This window comes from Plectropomus leopardus, chromosome 1 (assembly GCF_026936395.1).
Source record: "Plectropomus leopardus strain MGB_pleo_1.0 chromosome 1, ASM2693639v1, whole genome shotgun sequence".
In the NCBI taxonomy this organism is placed as follows: Eukaryota; Metazoa; Chordata; class Actinopteri; order Perciformes; family Serranidae; genus Plectropomus; species Plectropomus leopardus.
In genome coordinates, this window is record NC_142176.1 from 21,051,205 (window position 1) to 21,074,791 (window position 23,587).

General features: G+C 38.8%; 1 protein-coding gene across 3 annotated transcripts in view; it reads right to left on the reverse strand.

Moving 5' to 3' along the window:
- Positions 1–3,037: 3,037 nt before the first annotated feature.
- Positions 3,038–23,587, reverse strand: part of galnt18b (UDP-N-acetyl-alpha-D-galactosamine:polypeptide N-acetylgalactosaminyltransferase 18b) — a 105,185-nt gene continuing 84,635 nt past the window's right edge. For 2 of the 3 annotated variants that reach the window (XM_088077515.1, XM_088077521.1), the window contains exons 7-11: positions 22,533–22,718; positions 17,080–17,217; positions 13,615–13,710; positions 10,320–10,484; positions 3,038–5,460 (exon numbers count right to left, since the gene is read on the reverse strand). In XM_088077515.1, coding sequence (XP_087933641.1) covers positions 5,314–5,460; positions 10,320–10,484; positions 13,615–13,710; positions 17,080–17,217; positions 22,533–22,718 — 732 coding nt within the window. In that variant the 3' untranslated portion in view covers positions 3,038–5,313. The remainder of the gene's footprint in view (positions 5,461–10,319; positions 10,485–13,614; positions 13,711–17,079; positions 17,218–22,532; positions 22,719–23,587) is intronic. The other variant, XM_042486778.2, reaches the window with a different exon arrangement.

Sequence of the window (23,587 nt, forward strand, 5' to 3'; positions counted from 1 at the left end):
AAAATGAAAAGGTTAACATTCCCACTGAAACACTTGTATTCATTTAAAATATCCAAGCTTTCAATAAAGAATGAATGTAACACTCTTTTTGGCATTCTGATGTGTTTTTCAGTGATAATCTTTTCTTGCCTCCTGTCACTGTTTTTCAGTGACAGTTTTCTTTTTCACACTGTTGTTTTTAGTGAGTGATTTTTAGTTTCAATTTTCTGTCAGGGGGGTTTGAGGGAATGGCAAGAGGAGAGTGAGTTTCATACCATCTTCACACTAAGCAGAGGATGCCACTTTTCTTAAATCTGCTGACATCACTGTATCATATTCTATATCATATTTTTACCAACGTATTTCTTTGCTACATTGGCCCTGTTGCTCTGTTTTATTTTTTTTTGTGTTCTTACCCAGAAAGACATTAATTATTAAAACAGTGCACAACCTGAGTAATATTTAACCTCCTTATTCTCTAATTTCGTCTTTATCCTTTGTACCTACATATTTGTCATTGTAAAGGTACACAGTAAGCAGGGCTTTAAACACCTATGTAACATTGGGGGGAAACATTCACAATCGACCAGACTGATTCTCGCATCTGAACTGACTGTTCTCCAAGCCCCGCCTCTTTGTGATGGATGGTCAGGCTGTCAGTTACCATGGAGTCCATACTGTGACTAACTGCACCCCCTGAAGAAATATCAAAGTTTCTGAAAACTGAATAAGCAATTTCAGACAGTAACAGACAGAACGGTCTACAACTGGTTTTTGCAGGACATATCCAAGATGCCAAACTGACTCAGTAGCTAAAACAGGTTAAAAAATAAAGACAGTTAGAAGCTACAGCCTAACTATAGACTACTGATCACAGTGTGAAATGGAGCAACATCACCTGCCGATCAAGACAGAGGAAGATTAAAATAAATACATTTCCAATTTTCAACTGGCTACATTGCAAAAATTTAGTAGGCTACACCTACAGTAACCCTACACTTTTCAGGGTTTGGGTTTGATTTGGAGCAGAGAAGAAACTTATATCTCCTTCCAACCACTCTGGATAATGAGTACAATCATTTACCATCATATACACAAAACCAGCCTGAAAACGATGTCTGAAACGACTGCATGACAGTCTATGAAACACAGCCACGTAGTTGTCAGACCCTTGTTGGAGAAGGTCGATGCTATGCTATGACTGGCCAATTTGTGCTTCAGGAGCAAGACTTAATGAAGCGTCAATTATGGTATATATTTTGGGGATTCCCCTAATACGTATTATTACACTACATATTACAGTTAGCCTAGCCAGCAAATATTTCATTGAGAACTGCACCTCTTTAACTTCAGCTGACCTAAATTAACTTAATGTTCTTATCAAATTTCTGTTGAAGATGATTTTTTTTAGGTTTTATGATTTTTTTTCATGTTTTTATGTTATATGTTGTCATTGTTTCTCTTTTATGTCAATTTGTACAGAGCAAATTCCTCTTGGGGCAGTAAAGGTTTTCATTCATTCATGCCCCAAGCTTTTTTGATTATTTAAATGTAATTTGAATGCTGTACTCAAAGCCTAATTTGAGCTACTTACAGCATTTCTGCTTTACAGTCAATAGTTTCAACAGCATGTTTATACCATATTTTAATACCAAGTCTTACTAATGCAACTCTGTGCTTACTGCAGCAAAGCCAAATGAATTAAAACAATTTAGCAAGGACAACCACAAAACTGTTGGGAATGAAACTGCAGTATTTCTTTCTGAATTCATTTTGATCCATTTCCAGCAATGAACCTCATATTTCCCACAAATAACACACACTGCACTTTTGGTCCATGTAGTTATCCCAAATTTTAGTTCTACAAAAGGCAAAATCAGATCAGTATATCTACAGCACTCTTCTTAAAAAACTGTCTTTTGTCACAAACTAATATGAGTAAAGTGTTTATGACAGTTTCTCCAGATAGGCAGAGGGCGTTCTGTCAATTAAATTAAATTAAGTGAAATTAAATTACATTTAATTCAATTCTGTTAAAAGTTTTTAATTATCATATAAAGGCAAATGACTTTATTTATTTATTTTTACAAATACTCATTCTCAAAGGGAAGACAGACTTATTATCACCCCGACTTCACTGAAATCAGGCCAGCTCTTTTCTGAGATATTGCATGTGACTCATGCTCAGATGGGGACAGCTTCATCGCTGTACTTCACATTTACAGGGAAACTAATCTCTGCACTTTACTTTGTGCCAACATAAAAAAACAACAACAAAAAACTATTTTGTGTTACAAGATGATGTGCTAAATCAGCTAAGGTGATAAATGTATGTGCTAAAAAATATTTAAAAAATGTACATACAGAGGTTCACTATCTAAAGTCGTTTTAAAGATGAAAAAATAAGAAAGTAATTCTTGGAACGAGCACCAGCAGGCAGCCAGGACGAGAGGTCATCTAAAAGAAAATGTTAAAAACTGTGCGTGGGAAAACTGTTTTGTTGAATTGCTTTCATTCGAAGGTCTGAGCATGCAGAGGCGCTCTTATTGCATATATTAAGACGTGTTAGTGAGGGAGGTCCTTTTGATGAAAGTGGGTTTCCATGTATATTTAATGCCATGGTTTGCCGAGCTCTGCTTGAGTGTGGATGGTAATGAGGACTGGCATGTTGAAAACAGGCTGTGCCACTCGTCTCCTCCCCAGGTGCACACAACAGTCAGAGCAGAAAGCGGCCCCGTTTCTCAGCTTCTGCCCCTGCATTTGTCATTACAAACTGACGACAATGCTTCCATGACTCTGTATTTTCTGACTGCTCTGTGTGTGTGTGTGTGTGTGTGTGTGTACATCAGTCTGTGCTGCTTAGTAAAAGGTCCCTTCTAAAGGCCAAATCTATGGTGGCCCTGAGAATTCAAAACACCACAACTAAAGAAAACACATGCAAATAGACAAAACAAATGCAAATTAAGAAAACATATTCAAAACAAAATACCCTGCAGATATGGAAACACAACTTCAGGCAACAACCAAATACAGAAACACACATGTGTCAGACGTTTTATTGTCTCGGGATAAACCCCTTGAGATTCATCATCTCATTTTCAAGGGGGTCCCAAACCAACACCAAACAAATGGGAAACAGAACAGTACAGGAGACAATAAGATATACCACAACAATGACAAAACAAGCATCCAGCGAACAAACTAAACAAGTCAAAAACGAAAAAGAAACTGGAATCACCACCTCCCTCTTGCAGCTACAGTTTACATCCATGACCGTTTAAACTCATGATTAATCATGACAGTTGACAATAATTCAGATATGGATGTTGCGGCAAAGAAGCAGCAAATTCAGAGACACAGATGCTTCACACACATCTTCAACCCCTCTGCAACAAGATCTATTCATCACCACAGTTTAAAAAAAGACACCCAAAATCAGTGTCACCAGTTCAGTATCAAATGTCTCCCCCTCTGTTCCTGATTTGTAATTCTGACTGAAAAGTGTTTTTGAGGAACATTATGATGTTACAGTAAAGTTTACATTTGACCTTTTGGACATGAAATGTCATTACTTTGTCTTTTCATCCTGTTACACATTTGTGTGAAATTGTCTCATAATTATTGTATGAATTCTTGAATTATGGCCAAAGCATGTTTCGTGAGGTCACTGTGACCTTTGACTGCCAAAATCTAAACAGTCCTTGAGTCCAAGTAGACATTTGTGCCAAATTTAAAGAAATTACCTCATTGAGTTCTTGAGATATCATGCTCATGAGAATAGACTGATGTGTGTTTGGACAACTCAAAAATATAATGCCTCTGACCGTGGTTGTCACCGGCATGAAGAAATATAAGAAGGATAAGTGTTGCAACCTTAGAAAAGATGCAATCAAAAGAAAAAGAAAAATCATCCATCTATAAATAGAGGGTCAGGGATAGCATTACCCAAAACAGACTATTTGTTTTAAGATGACAAAACACTTAAATAAGCATTATGATATGATAATTACAGGTGACTTATATGAATCAGAAAGAACATTAAAGCTTTTTTTTTTTTTTAAGCCAACTTCTTTAGTTATAAAGGCAATCATTTGGTGGATCTGATCAGAACGTCTCAGTGAATAATTTGTTGTATAAGATCCAAAAAAAATAGTTTAGTGGAAACTGAATTAAATTGATACTAGTTAAATCAACACCATACCTCTAAAGGGAGCCACCTGAGTGTGTTCATTAAGTAAATAAAATGCCTATAGGGTAAATATCTATAATGCACAGGCTAATGGAGCCTGTGTTACACTATAGCATGTCTACACCAGAGGCGTTTGAGCTTCACTGCTATCGTGCTGCTAATGCCACGTCTCCTGTGGGAGACACAGTGTAAGCTGTAAGTAGCTACATCAGCCACAAACCACAGGTAAGATGTGCATGCATGGGTATGTTCATCGTTTTGATCGTCCCCTGGAAACTTCACTCAATTCTGCCCAGTTTTTTGCAACTTGAAGCATTTCTTTGGTTTTCTGAATCTGCAGTGCATTTTGTGACTCTGTAAATGTGTTGTCAAACCGGTGAAGAGGTTTTCTGAATTTGCATCGGTTTTATCTTCATGTTTTCTTTAGTTGCAGTGCATTGAACTCTCAGGACCACTGAACACATCCAAAACAAACAATCAATCGGCATTTGGGATTGATATCAGTTTTCTTTCCTTTTAAGTTTTAATGATGACTGTTTTTGTTGTGAATTGTTTCACAGATTGTGCAACAACAAAAGAAAATAAAACCCCCACTATCACTCAGTAGTTTACATCAGTTATTTTACTGTTATATATTACAAATCATCAAAATATTTACATGTAGAAAATAATCTTTTCTTTTAAGATTTATTCCAACATTTTCCCACAACTGAACAGCTGAATCGCATAATAAACCTACAAACCTGAGACACTAAAATAAAATAATAACAGCAGGGACAGGTTCAGAAAGCTTGCTACACAGTAGCAATTATGAACAAAGTACAAAAACAAATTGGACCCATTACATCTTTAAGTCAACGAAAATCTGACTGTACTGCATTTACCACAAAATATACTAAATATACTACCTTGTCAAATCTGCAAAATACTTGCCAACTATGGCTGATCCTGTAGGCAAAATAAAATGTGTAACATTTACGATGTGATGTCGGCTCGGCTCATTGGAGGACATCATGGTGCTCAGAATGATCATGTTCGACCATGCACCTCTCTTCTGTCGGACTCCTGCTTCTCGTCCTTTCACACACGTGCACACAAAAGAAACTACTCCATTTTTTCACTCCAGTGTTTGCTTCAGCAGTCGATCATAAGGAGCTGCTAAACAGCACGTTTGTGATGAACCATTTCTGTCCCGTGCATTTCTGCAGAGCCAGTTGGTAGCCAAACTCATTGTCACTGCTCGCTACAAGCTCTAGGCATCTCTTTGATTTCCTGTTCTGAATGGATCCTCCCTGAAAAGATAAAAGCAGGCTGGTGAAAATTGTGCCAGGCTCCAGAAGAACAATTTGTGTGCACAATATACCTCGCCTCCTTTAAACCCACACTGCTGTAAATGGATGTGTGCTGCTGAAGCGCCGCGAGCTCTGGGCGTTTTGGCTGAATCACACTATCCTCATTGGGCCCACCAGATAGCATCAACATGGTTTCAAGGCAAAAACAACACTGCAATTGCCAGTCTAGTCATTAGCGCTCTTCCTAGCATGGCCAAGATTTTCAGAAAATACACCAAAGAAAAGAGAAAAACGAGACACAAAACCAAAACGGACAAAAACACCTGGTGAGGTGAAAGAGATATTGAAAAAAAAAAAAAAAAAGGCATCAAGGACATGAAAAACCTTGTAGTTTCAGAGCCACTACAATACTGTTTGAATCAATCATTTAATTTATTGGCAGGAGAGAAATAAGCCTGGAGGACAAGTGAAACATTTAGTGCAAAAGAAGTATGGTCCAACAATTCACAAATTTTAATATGACAGCTGGTGCCAGAGTCTGAACAGAGTGAGCACATCAGCTCGACAAAATATTCCAGCATGTCCCGCTGAAATGAGGCAGGATTTTCTCATTACAGTGTCAGGGCAGACCAAGGGCAGGAGACTGAAGAGGAGGCCTTCAGCAGTCGATACAGTGTGGAGAGAGCTGTGAGGAGGGAGCTCTCTTCAGATACCATGAGAGGAGTGCAGAGGGACGAGTGGGGGGAAAAAGACCTAAAGATTGGACAGGTTGTACAGACTGAACTAAATTATTCTTTCTGTATTTTCACAAGAGTTTGGCCTGTCTGTGAGGTCCAAGAGACATTTTATTTTATAGATAACAGATTGGTAATAACTGCTGAAAGTGGGCATTTATGGACCACTATGCAGCAGAGCCCAGAGCCAACCCATAAAAGCAGTGAATTGGGCAATCAAGGCATTTCTTAAAGTGGAGATGAAACACTGAACAATATGACTGTGGAGGGTAAGATATGGCACTGCAATCACATTGATTTTGATATTCATATCAAATAGATATTACCCTAGATTTGCTAACCCCCCCCCAAAAAAAAAAATCGACAGTGGCTGCACCTGAAATCATTCACTCATTACACTGTAAGTCTGGCAAGTTGAACTTTCTTAACATAATCACAGATTATTTACTTATTCCGATTGCCTTGAATAAGTAAATAAAACCCTTGATCTTAATTTATGTTTATTTTATATTGAATTGTTAAGTTTACTCAAAAATTTGCTGTATTTACTTAATTTTCTGAAGTTGCTTCTGCTTAAAAATGACAAGTAAAATTATCTTTTTTTTCGAAGTGTTTGCAACTTCAGTAAACCAAGTTAGTCTGACTTAACTTGATCATGACAGAGAGGATTTTCCACGTGAGGAAGTTAAGAGATCCAAAGTTTTGTGGAATACAATCGTCAGAATACAGATATATAACACAGTACACTTGGTTTACTGAAGTTGCTAAAACTTTGAAAGACTGATTTAAATAAACTTGTCATTTTTAAGTATAAAGCAAAATTTCAGATAAACTTAATGATTAAATATTAAGTAAACATAAATTAAGACTAATAGCTATATGACTTAAATTCTTCAAGGCAATCAGTTTCCTAGATTTTTAAAGTAAAATCAACTTTTCAGATTTTACAGTGTGACAACATGAAAAACACTTTCGGATACTACTTAGGTCATTTTCTTTATGCTATTACTTACATCATTGCTGTCGAGCAATTAAAATATGCCATATCGACGTCCGCTGGTGGATCAACCATAACAAATCACAAAATGCATATGACATGCTTCCTCTTCACCCTTGGATGTTTCTTTTCTTCTGGTTTCATGTCAGCCGCATGATAGAAACATCATCCTCACACCCACTCGCCCGCTGTAATTTCTCTGGACAATTTCCTGCTCAATTCACACATGCTCAACATGACATTACATAGACTTTGTATTTGGGAGCTGGAAGTATAAAGTCCATTTAATGTTTGATCCAACGGATTTTGACATTTGTATTCTCACATACAGCTCCTTCGAGTAATGTCAAGAACATTTCTGTTTTGCAGTGCTAGTGTGAAAGGGGCTTATAAGATATTTTGAGTACAGTAGAGTTACACACGTTGCACCATGGATCTATTACAAATCACCTGCACTACTTGCTGTTCTGACAGAACAACTGGACTTTTGGATAACTTGGAATAATAAAGTGAGAGAGGAGCTCTAACCAAAATGGCAAGGAGAAAACAGTACACATTTTTTACTTTATGATCTAAGGCCAAGCTAACATCATCAACCAGCTGAACGTTATAAGCAGACTGACATTTCCAAAATGTTAAACATGCTCAACTTCAGTCATCAGACTAAAGTTGAGCATGTCTAAGGTAGGCACGGGCGGTACCGGGGTATTATGGTATACCAGGATATTTAGAAATCCCAACGGCGTAATTTTAAATACAGACCCTCATCTTTCTAATAACTTGATTCTGGAGAGGCTGTAATGAAGATGTTTTGCATGGAGTGAGGTTACGCTCAGGTCACACTGCATGCGTGAGCGGTGTGTGTTCACACTGACAGCGTTTATTGTGTTTCCACAATTTAAAGCACATATTCCTTTATGAAGCTGTGAAAGCCACTGCATTGTCAACAACAATGTCCTGCAAATGTTTCACAGTAAAATGTCGTGTGTCAACAACTGAAGGGATTCTGTCGACACGAAAACTGCCAGAGGGTTTTATTTTGAAATAGACCCGCACGCTGATAATGTCATGGGTATGAAAAAATAGATACCACCCAAACCTAGTATAGAGCAGCATATTTCACTTCTAACTGGGTGAATTTGAGGTTTATTTTAACCAAACCAGAGTTGGTAATTAATTGAACAGGGGAAAGACATCCCAAAAAGGCTTTTGTGAGTTTTATTGTATTTCTGTCAGCTTTGAAAAAAATGTGTTTTAGGATGATGAAATGACAATTTATTTCATTGGAGTATTGTGGGTTTGGAAATAGCGATTTCTGTGCTGTTTCTGGTTAAACAAACAAACAAAAAAAGAGATCTTAACAACAAGGTCTATCTCTGTAGGGTTCATTTCGTAATGTTGTCAGACAGTTAAAACAATACTCTGAGCCTGTCAGTGGCAAAAACAAAACCTTTTACTGGATGATAATTAACAGCACACACAGACTGATCTAGCCTTAAAACACCAAAGTTACCCTTTAAGATTTGTTAGTTTTTGTAAGTGGACTTACAACAAACTGCACAGCTGTATTTCAATCCATAGATGCAGCTATTTTTCTGTCTCTTTCACAGGGAGACGACTTCCCTATTCTAACACTACCTACAAAGCTTGATGGGCTTATTGTTTCTCAAACCTTCAGTCCATTAGCACAACAGCAGACGTATTTGGATAACTGGACAAAACAAAGATGTGTGTGGTGATTCAGAGGCGTGGAACGTAGCCAATATAAAACCCTGAATCCCTGCAAATCTGCATCAGTAACTGAGAAAAGGAGCTGCTGGGTGTTTGTCATCCAAGTTCTCTTCATAACGTCTTGGTGCTGCTTCTTAAATCAACATCCAGGAGTTGGCTAATGACTGTATATGTGAGCATATAGCATGTGGGAAGCTTGTTATTTGTTTTATGCCGTGGTTTGCTCGGCTTATTATTCTACTATACTATGTACAGAACAATCAGTATTTGTTACAGAAAAATAAAAATGCTCACCCACACATGGCAACAAAACACACAATCAGATCAGACCGCACAGTTCCACCCACTGAACATATGCTCGCTGTTCTAATCAGCACCTACCGACATGTGACGAGTCTTAACATGCAAGCACACGTTTCATTTCTTTCGATCTTATCAAGATCACTTCTTTTTGGATAATGAGGTCTTAACGGTAAAAGAAGGAAGTGAAGTAGTTATGCATATTTTACTGGGAAGAGTTTATAAATATCTGCAGTTTATCCGGTTTTGTGCAACATTTGAACTAAGATAAAGCACAAAAACAAAACCCTGTTCTCTCAAATTTGTACAGTGCCCCGTTAACCAAAGTTGCTTTGGCTGCATCAAGGCAATCTATTTTTGTTTGAGCTTGACATTATGCACATGTGCAGTCAAAACTGTGTCAATAATTGATGCCACATTTCAGAGACTCGATACGCTCCAGCCCTGCTGATATGTCCTCATCCTGCTTACTAAATTATACAAAGTTAACTAAAATAACTACTTAAAATTCAGTGAGAGGAAATGTGATGTATGAGCTCAAGCATTAAAAAACCTTTTCACACTTTGTGTCCATCATGCTGCAAAACTAGACTCACCTGTAGCGCTGGTCCATCAGTGACATCGTTAGAAAAGACACTGTACTCATTACAACGAGCGTCTAATATGACACACATTTGGGAATTTACACATATTTGACTGAAAGAGGAACAATATTCATAATTAACTCTGTACTGACAGCATGGCAGACAACAATATGAGGTCTTTTGAGCCCAAATCAAAGCATGCAGTAAATCCAATTCATCCGCTGTCATGGGGCATTTGTGAGGTGACTGCTTGCTCTGCTAAAACAGTTTACACGCGCTTCTAAAGCTGAAAGACAATCATTAAGTTTCAATGAGTCCTCGTGTCTAAATGAGTTACAGAAATGAGGGGAAACTCTGGTCGGCAGTAAGTTAAACCACTTGCATGATTAAAAGCTACCTCCGCAGTTGTTTTTGCCTGTCACGTTTCACTGAGGCTTAATATATGTACAGAAAACTGAATGTTAACTTTGTGTTTTCTGGTCATGTGTTGGGGCAGTGTTTATGGGATGTCACCTGAGTGAAGAGCCAGTGGAGCTTCATGCGTTTGGCTGTGGCATAGCTGCACTCGATGAGGCGCGGTCTGCTATTTACGTCCACCAGGCACTTGTTGTCGTCGTCATCAACGGTGGGGCTGAGGAGCCCGATGTGGAGCTGCTGAGTACTTGTGTAGTACACATTCTGCAAGAAACACCACATCCCGCTATGAGCAAACTGTGTAGTGCTGTAGGTTGAGACTGCTGCGGTTGACATTTAGATAATGTCCCTCCAGAGCTGTATGTGACCATACAGGTAATAAACTATGCAGCAAATGAGGCTCACTCTTGGGTTGTCTTTCGGTATGAAAGAAGACATTTACATATGCTAAATATGCATATTTATACAGCTATGCTGAATGAATGGAGGACAAGGAAAGACAAGGCAAGGCACACAAAAGAAGCTCATTATTAATTCAGGATTGGGGAGAAAACCCGAATAATTGTGCCCTCTCTGATGGCCTCCTTCCCAACTGCTTTTTTGCTCATATTTAGCTGACAAAAACTGAAAATCATTTGCAGGTATAAAGCAGGAGAAGCATGGTCTGTATTCAAAAAGAAAAACGGCTTAGTGGTATAAGGATGAGCGAGAGAAGGGAGGGAGAGGGAATTTATGGATCGTATTTACAGATAGACACAGCAGAGCTCAGGCTGTTGATGTAATGCTGGCTTTAGTTTGGTGTAGTGCACACAGAGTGATAAACTGTCTTGAAAGCTTACGGATAGACTGTATATGATGACAGCAAACTGTTAATATGAGCATCTTACAGAGATGGAAAGTAGCTGCGTGAATATACTTCTGCACAGGATTTAAAGGGACAGTTTACCCCCAAAATCAAAAATACAGATTTTTTCCTCTTATCTTTAGTGCGATTTATCAGTGTAGATTGTTTGGTGTGAGCTGCCGAGTGTTGAAGAGATCGGCTGTAAAGATGGCTGCCTTCTCTCCTATATAATGTAACTAGATGGCACTCGGGTGCTGAAGGCGCAAAAAAATAATACAATCTCACAGCCCTGCAGATGTATTTGGGCCAAACCAATAGGTCGGCTAGACTCAAGTATTGAACTATATTCTGTGTAAACTAGTGAAAATTAGCTCCATCAACAAGCTTCAACAATATAATACAGCAAACACTAATGTTTGTGCATTAGTACTAAAAAGGAAACAACCTGGACTTCCCATGTTCTTCTGTCTAAGTAACTGATAGATACAACCCATTTTTAATGTCTTTGTCGGGTCTTTTCTGTAATGTTGTCAGAAAAATCCTATAACAATTTGATCCTGTCAGTAGCAAAAACAAATACCTCTAGTGAATGTACATTGACAGTGCACATTGCTCGTAGGGATTACATTGCCGCCTGTATTGCCTCTGCAGGTTCAGTGCTCAATAAGAAGTAAAGGATCTGAGTTCTTCTTCTGCTACTAGCAGTTTAAAACAAATATAAACTTAAGTAAGAGAGGAGACATAAATTGGTTTGCAGAATCCAAAAGAAATCCGAGCTGAAGAAACGGCTGAGAGGCATAACAAGTGTATGAGTTCGATTTATATCAGAGTAGAAAATTCAAACAGGAACTCTGTCTGTGAAAGTCTATACATTACATAAGACCAGACTTAAGATTGTCTCTGACTCAGCACATTCATTAGCTGTCAAAGCACCCCAAGATATTTTCTATTATTAAAACAAAAAAGAGCCATGTTTGCTTAGTCTGCTGCTTGTCTTACTTTTCCTCTTACTCTACTCTTTTTACGTCTCTTGTCGCCCAAACAGCCTCCTGCCTCCTTCACACCAGACGTTAAACAGTCTGACGAGTGTGAATTTTTTTGGAGGGCTGCTCATTTTTGCAGCAGCACAGACTGCCAGGCCGTTTGTGGCTGTGCTTTCTATTGTTGCCGTGCTTAAGTCGGTACGTTTTATTACTGCTTGAGCTGAAGCGCTGTACTGTATGTTTGCTGACAACACGCTCTTGTAAAGTCAGTCACGTGTCAGATTGTAAGCTTTGTAATAGTCTTTCCTTTCATGTGTGTCTGTGCATTCTTCTTTCAGCATGCTGATGTACTGCATTTACCGGAGCACCTCTCGGATACAAAGTCTCCCAAAAGCAACAGAGTGACATTTTGACTGACTACAGCAAACATTTGCTATGTATATGTGTCATTACAGAGGCAATCCGGGGTCTAATTCCTCTCGATGATGTAACACTGAAACATAAAAATAGAGCAGACTAGATTTGTCTTGCAGAAGAGATTCCTAATCTCATTAGGAACGCTGGTGCTACTCCAATCCTTTGTTTGAAACGCCTGGATTTATGAGAGATTTATAGCATATAACAGATTTATAATTAGCAAGTTTTAAAGTTATCTAGGTCTCAGAAAGGGCTGCAGAAGTTGGGCTTTTTAAGGAAAAAGATTATAAGATTATACAGATTTCTCCTGAATCAGTTTTAATTTGCACTGCGGTGCAAATATCAATAGAAGACGTAATGAGTGTGAAGAGTCCGATGGATTCATTTGAATTGAGCGGGATAATGTGAGATCAAGCCTCACTCTACAAGACAAGTTTACAACTGTCACGGCAAGGTTAAACAATCTCTGAAAACAATCTGCTCAGACATAATGGGATGGAGAAATCGATAGGAGCTGGAAGAGGCTGGAGAAAGTAAATGATAATCAAGCTGTGCTAACATTTGAAGACACTTAAACTCCCTATTATTTGGGCTGAGATATGTCCTGAAGAAGTAGTCACAGAGATACGGTTTTTAACAACATTGACTGATGAAAAACAGAAGCAGGCTGTTGAAATAATCCAGAGGTCTAACAGGCTGTGTGTATGAAAGCTAACCTTTTGACATTAAAGTAAAAATATCAGGAGACGGAGACGAATGTTCATGTACAATCTAACTTAATCAAAAAGCAGGATTTTTCATCGTGTTCCGTCAATAACGTGGCATTTTACTTTGAGCTGGACTCAGTTAGGACATGTCAGCCTTAAGCGAAGGTGTATGAAAAATGGAAACAAGTTTATTATGTATTTAAAAGCATTGAGAAGTGTTTCTGTAAAGGGCAAAAAAGAAAAACCTGATCCCGTTTTATGAGATAGAGCTACGGAGTTTGATCCAATCTGAAGGCAGAGGAAAGTTATTTTTCTTCAAGATGGAGGAGGTTTTATTGAGTAAGAAAAACCCCAGATGGAAATAAAATATAGAGGTGATATATTAAATCTGACTTCATGCTGCAGCCGCATGAAACAGTGGTGCGGAGATGGAGGGCTCTAACCTGAGGTGTCATCCCGTGACAGAGATACAGGATGGGGACGTTGTCATTGTCGGGTCCCTGGTCCAGACACAGATCATTCTTCAGAGAGTTTTTCAGCTGGCAGACAAAGACAAACACACACAAAGACACACAAAGAAAAACAAAAGATATGAATTGTCTGTGAGTAAAATCAGTAATATGACAGTGTTAGCTTGCATAAACTGACCAAGATGTTATCATAATCACGTGTTTTGATACGGTGTGACCCTGTGAGGATTTATGCTGCTATGAATAATAGTTTCTAACTTTGAGAATGCATGGTGCAGACCAGTGTGAGCTTCAATTCAAGTCCAATACAATTAAAAAACGTTGCACAACTCTTTCCATGTACACTTAATTCAAACTGAAGGTAGACCTCTCTCAAGGGGAGTCTGCTGGATTACATTTGTTTTTCCTCTTACGTTAGAAAATGAGGTCCTGCATGAACACACTATTTTCTGCTCACGTTGTAACGGTCTGAGTTAGGTCACATGATAGACACACCCGTGCAGTCCTGATAAAGCAAATTAAATACATTCTACATTTCCAAGATCCCAATCCTAGCATCCATAGGACCAAGAGGTCCTTTGTCCATACCTTAACAGGTCAGAGCCAAGTCTGATCCATGGTGGGGCCTCTGACCTACCGAGGCATGGACACAGGACCTCTTGGCGTCTGGTACCAGGGCTAGGTGGCAGATCCTTCAGGTCATATGGGTTGCAAGGTGGTGTACTGGCACATCCCACGGATGCTTGATGGGACTGGGATCTTGGGAATTTGGAGGCCGTTGACACCTTGATCTCTTTTTTTCTCTCGCTTTTTTCTGTCTTTTCTCAGATCATTCCTCAACTGTTTTTGCAGTGTGGCATTGTGCATTGTCCACAGGGTGCACTTAGTCTGCCGCTGTGTCTGAATGGGAGGTGCTTGTCAAGTGGCATCCACATGAATGCCAGGACCCAATGCATTGTAACAAGATGATCAATGTTTGTTATTCTTGTCACCTGTCAGTGGTTTTAATGTTTTGACTGATCGGAGCCCTCCATATATACATATTTAAAGGCTTTAAGACTTTGAAATTAGTTAGTTATCCCTAAATAAAGGCATGAAAGAGATCTGGGTATATGCTGTTTTGAAAAATCAGTGAGGTTGAAAGAAAACAGAATTAGTGGCTTTGAAATGAAAGTTTTCTTTCATCCTTTTTTAAAATAAGACTATAGATGGTATTTGCTAAAGATTATGATGAAAAAAAGATGTCTGTAATATATATGTTGTGTTAATGGGCATTTTTATGTCTTGGAAACTTTTGTTAAGAGAGAAAATACAGTACTTTTAATCAAAAAATGACGATGATGTCTTGCATGCTTTGCACTGGTACATCAATCAATGTACTTTTTGTCTGTTGGGCTACTTGATATGCAGCGGAGCTAATTTGAATTGAACTGTACATTACATATATTTTTCATTGTGCACATTTTCACACACTTTTTTTTCACACAGTATTTTTTTCTTCTCTTTCTTTTGCACTGGAACTGAGCTGCCATGCATACTAAAACAATTACCACCAACTCTGCTGCGTGGCAATAACAATAAAGTATCTAAGTATCTATAAGTCACATGAATGATTAATGGACTGTATAACTATAAAGAAACTGAAAACAACTGCAGACACCACCCTGATGGTGGAAAAAAAAAAAGCTGAAAATGTTCAGTGAGGTGAATTAAAGGTTGCTTACTGAGCTATGAATAATGGTAACAGATAATTCCTGTGTGGAGTCCAGTCCACAGATAAAATCATCCACTGCCAAAACACAGTGAGAGCGAGGAAGCTGCTCCACCTACCACCTGCTCTCTTCAACTCTGCAGTACATTATTTCCTCTACAGGGGAAACTATTATCCAAACATTAAGCACTGCCTGCTGCGGTGCTCGCTGTTGATATGAAAATGCATCTACATGGTTGCATGAGTTTGGGCAGGCATTATAAACCAAAAAATAGAATGGAGAAAGCTCTTTGTGTCCCATAGTGACCACTGAATACAAGCCTGGCGTATTCTTTGAGATTAACATAAAGATAATTTAAATATTAAAGGACATTTACAGAAAATAAACAGGAAGCCTGAGCTTGTTGAAACGTATAAAAACGTGAATCACACACTACAATCCTCTTTCGATTTATAAAAATGTAAATCAGAAATGTTACGCTTGATGAATATGAATCAGACTTTAAGGCCCAGAGGGTTAGTCATATGCATCATGACAAAGGTCCGCCTGATTGTGAGATACACACTGCACCTCAGGGAGCTCCAGGGATGGTGGTTTGCGTGGGGGAGTGAATTAGGTAAAGATGTGAGATTAGCAGAATACAGCTAGAGGATGATTCAGTTTCCCATTGGTTCAGGAAATGTCTACATCTGTTTGATAATCAGTGAAGCACATGGTCTCGTGCAACAGCTACCACTGAAGAAATAGTAAATATGCGCGAGTGACACCTGTGGAGACAACAAGCTTAAAGTAAAAAGGCATTTAGAACATCTGTAATGTGTTGTCTGGCTGAGTGACGTGTAATATCCTTCAGATTTGATTGCACTGCTCTAACGTGTCCATGGCTCAGCGAATATGGAGCTGTAGAGGACAGCTGGCCTCCACCCCCACCTCCCCTTCACCCACATTTAGATGAGGAGGAGCAGGATGAGGGCGAAATGGATCAATTAAACCTCAAACACGTACTCTGGAAATGTCAACAAAGTTTTTGCCGACAAAAATAATTTTCATCCGTGCAAGTGGCGAGGCATGTAATGACTCCTTGAACCACCGCGACTGACTAGCCCATCAAATGCATGTCGCAAATATAGAATAATGAGGTCAACTTACTCAGAAAAATGAATGTAATGAGGTCGACCTATTTCCTCGCTATATCCATCCACCATTTGTCAGTTTGTAATATAAAAATCATCCATACAACATAGAAAGCAGTGCCACAATACTGCGCTCTGTGTCACTGTGTATTAGGGTGCACCGCGGTGATGTGAGGTGGGAGGACCGTGGAAGTAAAGCTGTTTGAGAACAACTAGGAATGGGCAAATAGAAACACTGCCAGCCCTGTTGGCTGTCACTTTTTCTGGCTTCTCTCACTAATAACATTCTGCTGCAAAGCCCTCAAGTGGGATACACGGCATCTATATTTAGAGTACAGTTCAATTAAACTATTTATGTATCTATTTTCACAATGTTAATCTAACAGGAAATTATTTTTTACCAACTCCTGAAGAGTTCAAGTTGCTGCAGCAAGCCTGCTCTTTGTAAACTGTTTGTGCTCCTGACAGCAGCCATCCGCATCCCAACACAAGGGATTAAAATGATTTGCTCAGGCACTGTTTAGACTTGTTTTGGCTTCTGCAGATGCTGAATTGCATTTGTGATGAAGAGAGAGGCAGCAGCGGCGGTTTACCACTCCATATGCGATTGTGTCGCTGTACATCCTCATCTCAGGGTAGATGTTGACCAGGTACCATCGGAAAGTTTTACACTGCAGCCTCTTCCTCAGAGCCTTTCTCTCCGAGATATCGCCGATATCAATCCCTGGGTCCTGGGTTCAAGCAGACAGCAACATACACGCACATACACACACAGAAAAGCACAAACATGCACACAAAGCATAAAATTGATTAACCACAGGAGAAGGGAATCAGATAATGTGCCACTGAGAAGCTTTGTGCAGCCATTTGTTGTGTATCTGAAAAGCTTCTGTGGCGTTTTGATTTTTTTCTCCCTCCACTTTTTTTTTCCTTTTCTGATTTAAAAACCCAACCACTGTATGACTCCAGTTGCCACACTCAGGGCCATTCTCATGTTACCTCTGATGGAAAGTAATAGATTATATTTACTTAAGCACTACACTTAATTGTGAGATATTTTGAAGTACATGTACAATACACTTTTGACTTCTATTTCACTACATTTCAGAGGCAAATGTTCTTTTTCTTTACAACATATAGTATATCTTAAGACTACTTGTAAGATGAAGCACTCTATATAAATGATGCATGGTGCATGGTTGGTCCAAAGTGCATGGCGCCAGTGTATTCAGGGCATGTCCATCTCCACTTTTGCTAGTTCACTGGTGCAAAGTAAGCCGCAAGGGCAAAGGGGTTCCATTAATTAATAATGGGTGTGTTTTTACCGTAACATTAATTCAACCAATTAGTAGGTTGGTTGAGTATGATCTCCCATTCCCTTTTCAATTTAAACAGCGGATTTGGCAAATTGGGGAGACGAACAATTTTCTGCTGAGAAAAAGAGTAAGAGCAGTATTATCACTGCAGCAAACACAGCATGACATTTGAACAGCAAAACTAAAACTGTAGTTACAAACTTGAAAGAGGAAGTGGAACTAAAAGTTTGTCTTCTGAAATAATCAGTGAAATTACGCTGCTCTTGTGCACAGCGTGTCTCTCAATGGGGAGTCGGACAGCTCTGCTCTCTGTTGTGCTAACATTTCAGAGAAAGTGTTTAATAAATACCTCATAACTGATGTATTATTTGTGTGTAAAGGTTAGTGTGTTGAGAACTCGTCTATGTAGGCACAACTTACTTCCACAATAATTTGCCCTTCAAATGGCAGGAAAATAATGCCCTGTTCACTTTAGACCAGGTTTTTGTTGGTCTATGGTGTAGTGTTTATTGCTGTCTAAAATTGCAATATGCCGACAATCCAACAATGCGCCTGAACACACCTCATTTTAAGACCCTTACGCCCCTGGATGAACAGATGAGTACATTTGCTACAAGTTGTTAGTGTGGATTGTGAAAAAGACTATTGCATTGGTCTGAAACCAGCAATGAAAGTTGCACTGTGCTGTGTACATAGAACAACATGATAAGCATATAAAATATTTTTTTAACATCAAACCGGTGGCTCCCAACATATTTGACTTAGAAAAAAACATTTTTGGGGGGTCCTTTGTTTAAGATTTCTATGAGTTGTAAGTAGTTCCAACAAAGAGACATTTTACTTCTAAACCTCTCAAAAACTTTCCAAACCTGACCTCCAAAGAGGTATTTAAAGTAGATAAACAAGCTCCACCACCAGGAGCCACAAAGGTAAAACACTTTATACACATTGATACTCCACAGAAATCTAACAATGTCATATATAATAATACACAGTGTCAGTCATAAAGGTACATTTTGTGCATGAGTCAATTTTACTTCTAATACTTTAGGTACATTTAGCTGCTATCACTTTTACTTGAGTAGTACATTAAATGCAGTATTTTTGACAGCGTTATTGGTACTTTTAGATAGAGAATTACGGAGTACTTCTTCCACCACTGCATGTTATCATCTGCCCCTCATGTTGTTCTCTGTATCTCATCGAATGTCACTTTAATAACTACCTCTTCAATAACTCAAAAGGTGAAGTGGGTGCAAATGGTGCTCAAAAACATCAGAAGGTGAACACAGATGGACTTCATATGAAGACTGGCACTGTTTTTATATTCACACTCTCAAAGGTAAATTAACACTGACAATTTTGCTGTGTAGTTAATTCAGGGGGCTAAAGCTGAGGCTAAATTTCATGCTTCTTGAGTACAGACTCTGTTAAACGCCTCATTATTGACTGAATGAATTGCCTGCAGATGTTCATCTATTCATAACGTGGATTTACATATTCAAACAGATTATGCAGGAGGAGGAAAAAAAAGCTTCAGTGAGCAAACATTTGACTTCGCCTTTGAGGGATGCTACATTTAACATAAGACGACATGGTGCGGTTATTTACTTTAATTTACTGATTCCAGTTCAAGATCAAATGAAAATCAGTATCCTCTGAAAACACTGAAATATAACACAGATACAAGCGTAAAAAATGCAAGGGAGCATGCAGCATATATGTTTTCTATCCGACAGATTCATGTGATTCTGTCAAATGGAGACATTTCGTACTTAAGGAGTTGTTGACACTGCACACGTCTTAACTCAACATCCCAAATAACATAACAAAGCCTCATAAGAGATGAGCTGCATTTCTGCTTAATAAATACATAATTGAATAAAATTAATTATGTACATCTTCCTTTTCTCTGTACTTCATTTTTTCTTTCTGTATTATTAATTATTTTGCTCCCTAGTCACAGCCATAATCCAGATAGTTCCTTTAATTTGTCTTTTAAAATGATATTTTCTTCCTTTGTATCGAATTCTCTAACTGCTAATGTCTCCATTTAGACTGTTTTATTGAATCATATTAAATATTTATTTATTCTGTGGCACGTATTTAATTCAGGTCATTCTGTAAGTAACAAGAAATCAGTTCATTTGAGCCTTCTGGAGGTGTCAGGGGCCTGATTCAACTAAACATCTGCGGTGGGAGGAGTGTGGCTGATAACAGATGACACTCAACCCTGTGACATTTAGATTAGGCGGCTGCTGAATGGAGCTGCCTGTTGGCGCTGTAGATTTATGATGGAATCATCTGTAGTCATATTTGCGGATTTGTGCATCATTTTTTCACATCTGACTTGGACTTCTGTATGAATGCTCTCTTTGGATGATGACGCAAAAAGCTGCAACAGCAAATCCTGCACATAGGTAACAAAAACGACTCTGCCTTCTTTCAATTAAGCCTGCAGCCGGTTTATGGCTGACATCTGACATTTGAAAAATGGGACACATGTACATCCTGAGGATTGTGTTCAAAAGGTTTAGAGTTTATGCAGTTCAGCATACACTGTTTCACCTCAGCTGTCTATAAAACTGTGAAGCTGAAAGATCCTCATGAAGACGGACAGCTTATGATGGATTTCTGCGTTAGAGAAAACTGTTTTGCAATTTTGGGCAGTGGTGGATGAAGTACCAGAAAGCCACACTTGAGTGAAAGTATTTTACCAGAAAATGACTTTGGTAGAAGTTTAAGTCACCAATTAGAATATTACTTGAGTAGAAGTCTTAAAGCATCTGATATTTACTGTACTTAAGTATCAAAAGTCATTTTATTTTATTAAATATAATTAAGTGTTTAAACTAAATTCTAGTAATAAAAAAGCAACCAGACAGAATTTTGAGAAGTCTATTTGTTCCTAAAATGCACACCACATTAAAAATGGAGCAGACCTTACACTTGAAGAAAAGCTGTCTTCTTCGTGATTTAAAGGTTTAAAGACAAGATGACAAGATAAAAAACATACATTTATGAGTGACAGTTCATGAGGACTTTGTAGCATAGGACGGCCAGTAGCCAGGCCGAGTGTCGCCGCTATTTTGTGTAAACTGTGAACTAAAATGTACATATTATGGTAAATTTTGCACTGGTATCTGAATTAGTTTTTTACGCACTTCAATTACTTTTGTGAGAAAGGTTTTATGTGATAAAGTAGGATTAATGTTTAAGGTAAATATTAGGCATACTGTAGCTGAAAAAGTGGTGTCTTTAAAAAAGACAAAATTCTTGTAGCTGTACTTGCTTGTACTTTGTGAATTATTCTGTTTTGTAAACTTAAATTAGAGTAAAGTTCTCGCTGAGGAAACATCACTTACACACTCTCGTTATTATCATTCTCCCAGTTTCAAGGGTGTAACATGAGCTCCAGGGCTGACACGCTGCAGTGGAGCAGTCACTGCGCAGGTACCTGTCACAAATCTTTATATCCTTGAATCATTACTCGCCCCTGCAGCTGTGGGACTCCACTTTCTGCTTTCATCATGAAGTCAGTCTCATCATCCAGTGGAATTCTACTCATGTAGTCACTAACATGTAGCATCTAATCTGACATGCAGCCTGGACTTGACTGGAAATCGAAACTTAACTGCGGCTTTGAGAGCACTTTTTTGCACTTGCCCTTACGTGATTAACCTTGGTTTTTGGTTTTGACCACTTGTCAACAAAAAATTATCATACTCTTTTAAATGGAACAGATTAGGATTTAATGTAATAAAGTGATTTAATGAAATAAGCTGATTTTACCTAGATTTAATGACCCTACACATCCAAACATGTTTTAGTCCCAGATGACACTGCAGTTGAAAAGTCCTTTCATAGTGAGCACAGCTCAGAATGCTCCTCCATTAATAAAGAGTAAAGATCAAAATGGCAAATACTGTGGGAATCTGTTGGTGGTCTATTGGTTACAGCACATGCCACAAAACTTCAATGTCTCCCTCCGTTTCCTGTCAGCATATCTCCTGTAACCCATGTTGTAAAGGCCAAATGCTAAAAAAAAGTGAATCCAAATGAGCTGCTTATCATGCATCAGAGTCCCTCAACGTGATAGAATTAAAGTTGAACCAATGAGTAAATATGCTGCAAATATGCTGTTCTGTGTTTCTTTGTATGTTTGAAAATTTTATCAAATTTTTGCCCGTTTGTGTAAGAAATAAAGACAAATGCAGTCACATATTTCTAATAAATAAGAACTAAAATAATTACACCTTTGTGTTATAGGTGTCCACAAACAGATAATAGCCTGTGTTGTGACACTGACATGTTACTGTCATAGGCAGGTAATGGGCGGGCCCTGGTAACAGACATGCACCACCACCTCTCCTAGATAGGAGCTAGACACAAAGACTATGTGATGAGGTTGCCTCTTTTTGTGTTGTTTTGTGTCTCTTTGTGGATGTTTTCCCCTTTTTTGCATTTATTTTGTCTTTGTTTGCAATTCCTTTGCATCTCTTTGTGGTCTTTTTGAATTTCTTCCTGATAAGGATGTGTTACATTTTGCAGGTGAAGGTTAGGTGGGCCCCTGACACTGTGCCTACTACGCCCGTTCAGTAATCCATCAATGAATACCATGAACAGAATATTGTGATCCCTTTAAGTAAAAATTCACAGACTAATTAGACTTGTAATCAAGTATGATCTGTTACTTACACTTGTTAGGAAAAACAACATGATTTACTCACCTCCACAGGAATATTCCAGGCCATGTAGACATGGCTTTTAAACTCATCCATCCAAACTTCGGCAACTCTAAGGGCATTTCGCCGCACGTGAGACGTCAGATCCTCAGTGTAGGGTTTATGAGCACGCTCTATGTGGGCAATGCGAGAACAAGGAAGGACCTCCACGCTGCCGCCACACTGCCACACCTGGTTGTACACATTACAAATACAAAGATAACAGAAAATTGTCATTCATCTGTAGTCAAGCCTAACAATGAGTCTGCTTTAGGAAATCAAAAAATCACAGTACACACACAGACACACACACACACGCACGCACACACACACGCACAAAGCCATCAAGACTTCACACAGCTGTGACATACTGTTGCACATGATTTTCATGCAAGTTAGCCTTCTGAAATGAAGTCTGCAGTCAACTTTAGAAAGTTTAAGTTTCAGTAAAGCCTCATGCTGCCACTGTTCTGTTTTTCTCATCAGTCAATGCACGTTACTCTGCCCTTGTTTTATTTTTCTCTGTCTCAATTCTAACCAGCAGACTTAAGACTCAGGTTGGAGAGCAGCTGGGAGGATCTCCACTGAGTAAATGCAGCAGCCCACAATGACATCACTTTGCTTTAATGCATGCTTTGGCCAACCAGCAGAGGCCCTTCATCATCACCTCTGCTGCCTCTTTAATCCTGGAGTCCCCGTGGTGGGAAACGCTAATGTCCCAGCGCCCAGGAGGAGCAGCCTGAGTCCTTGATGACTAAAAGCCACTGGCAGTACCTCCTCACATACAGTAATGAAGACCATTGGGAGGCACAAGACCCTGGTGAAGGGATCTCTGCAAAGTTTTCCCAACTGTGACACCTCTATCCAGCAAATGGTGACAATAAAAGGCTTCTCTATGAAGATTAAAATAAAATTTTGTTAAATTCTTTGTGTGCATGCAATGAGACATTCTGTAATGGGCACAGATATGCAAGGGCCCAACTACTTCTCCTGAGGAGCAAGACACACAGCCACACAGCCACACAGTCTGTAGTCATGTTTTATCTCCTTGTTTTTTTATT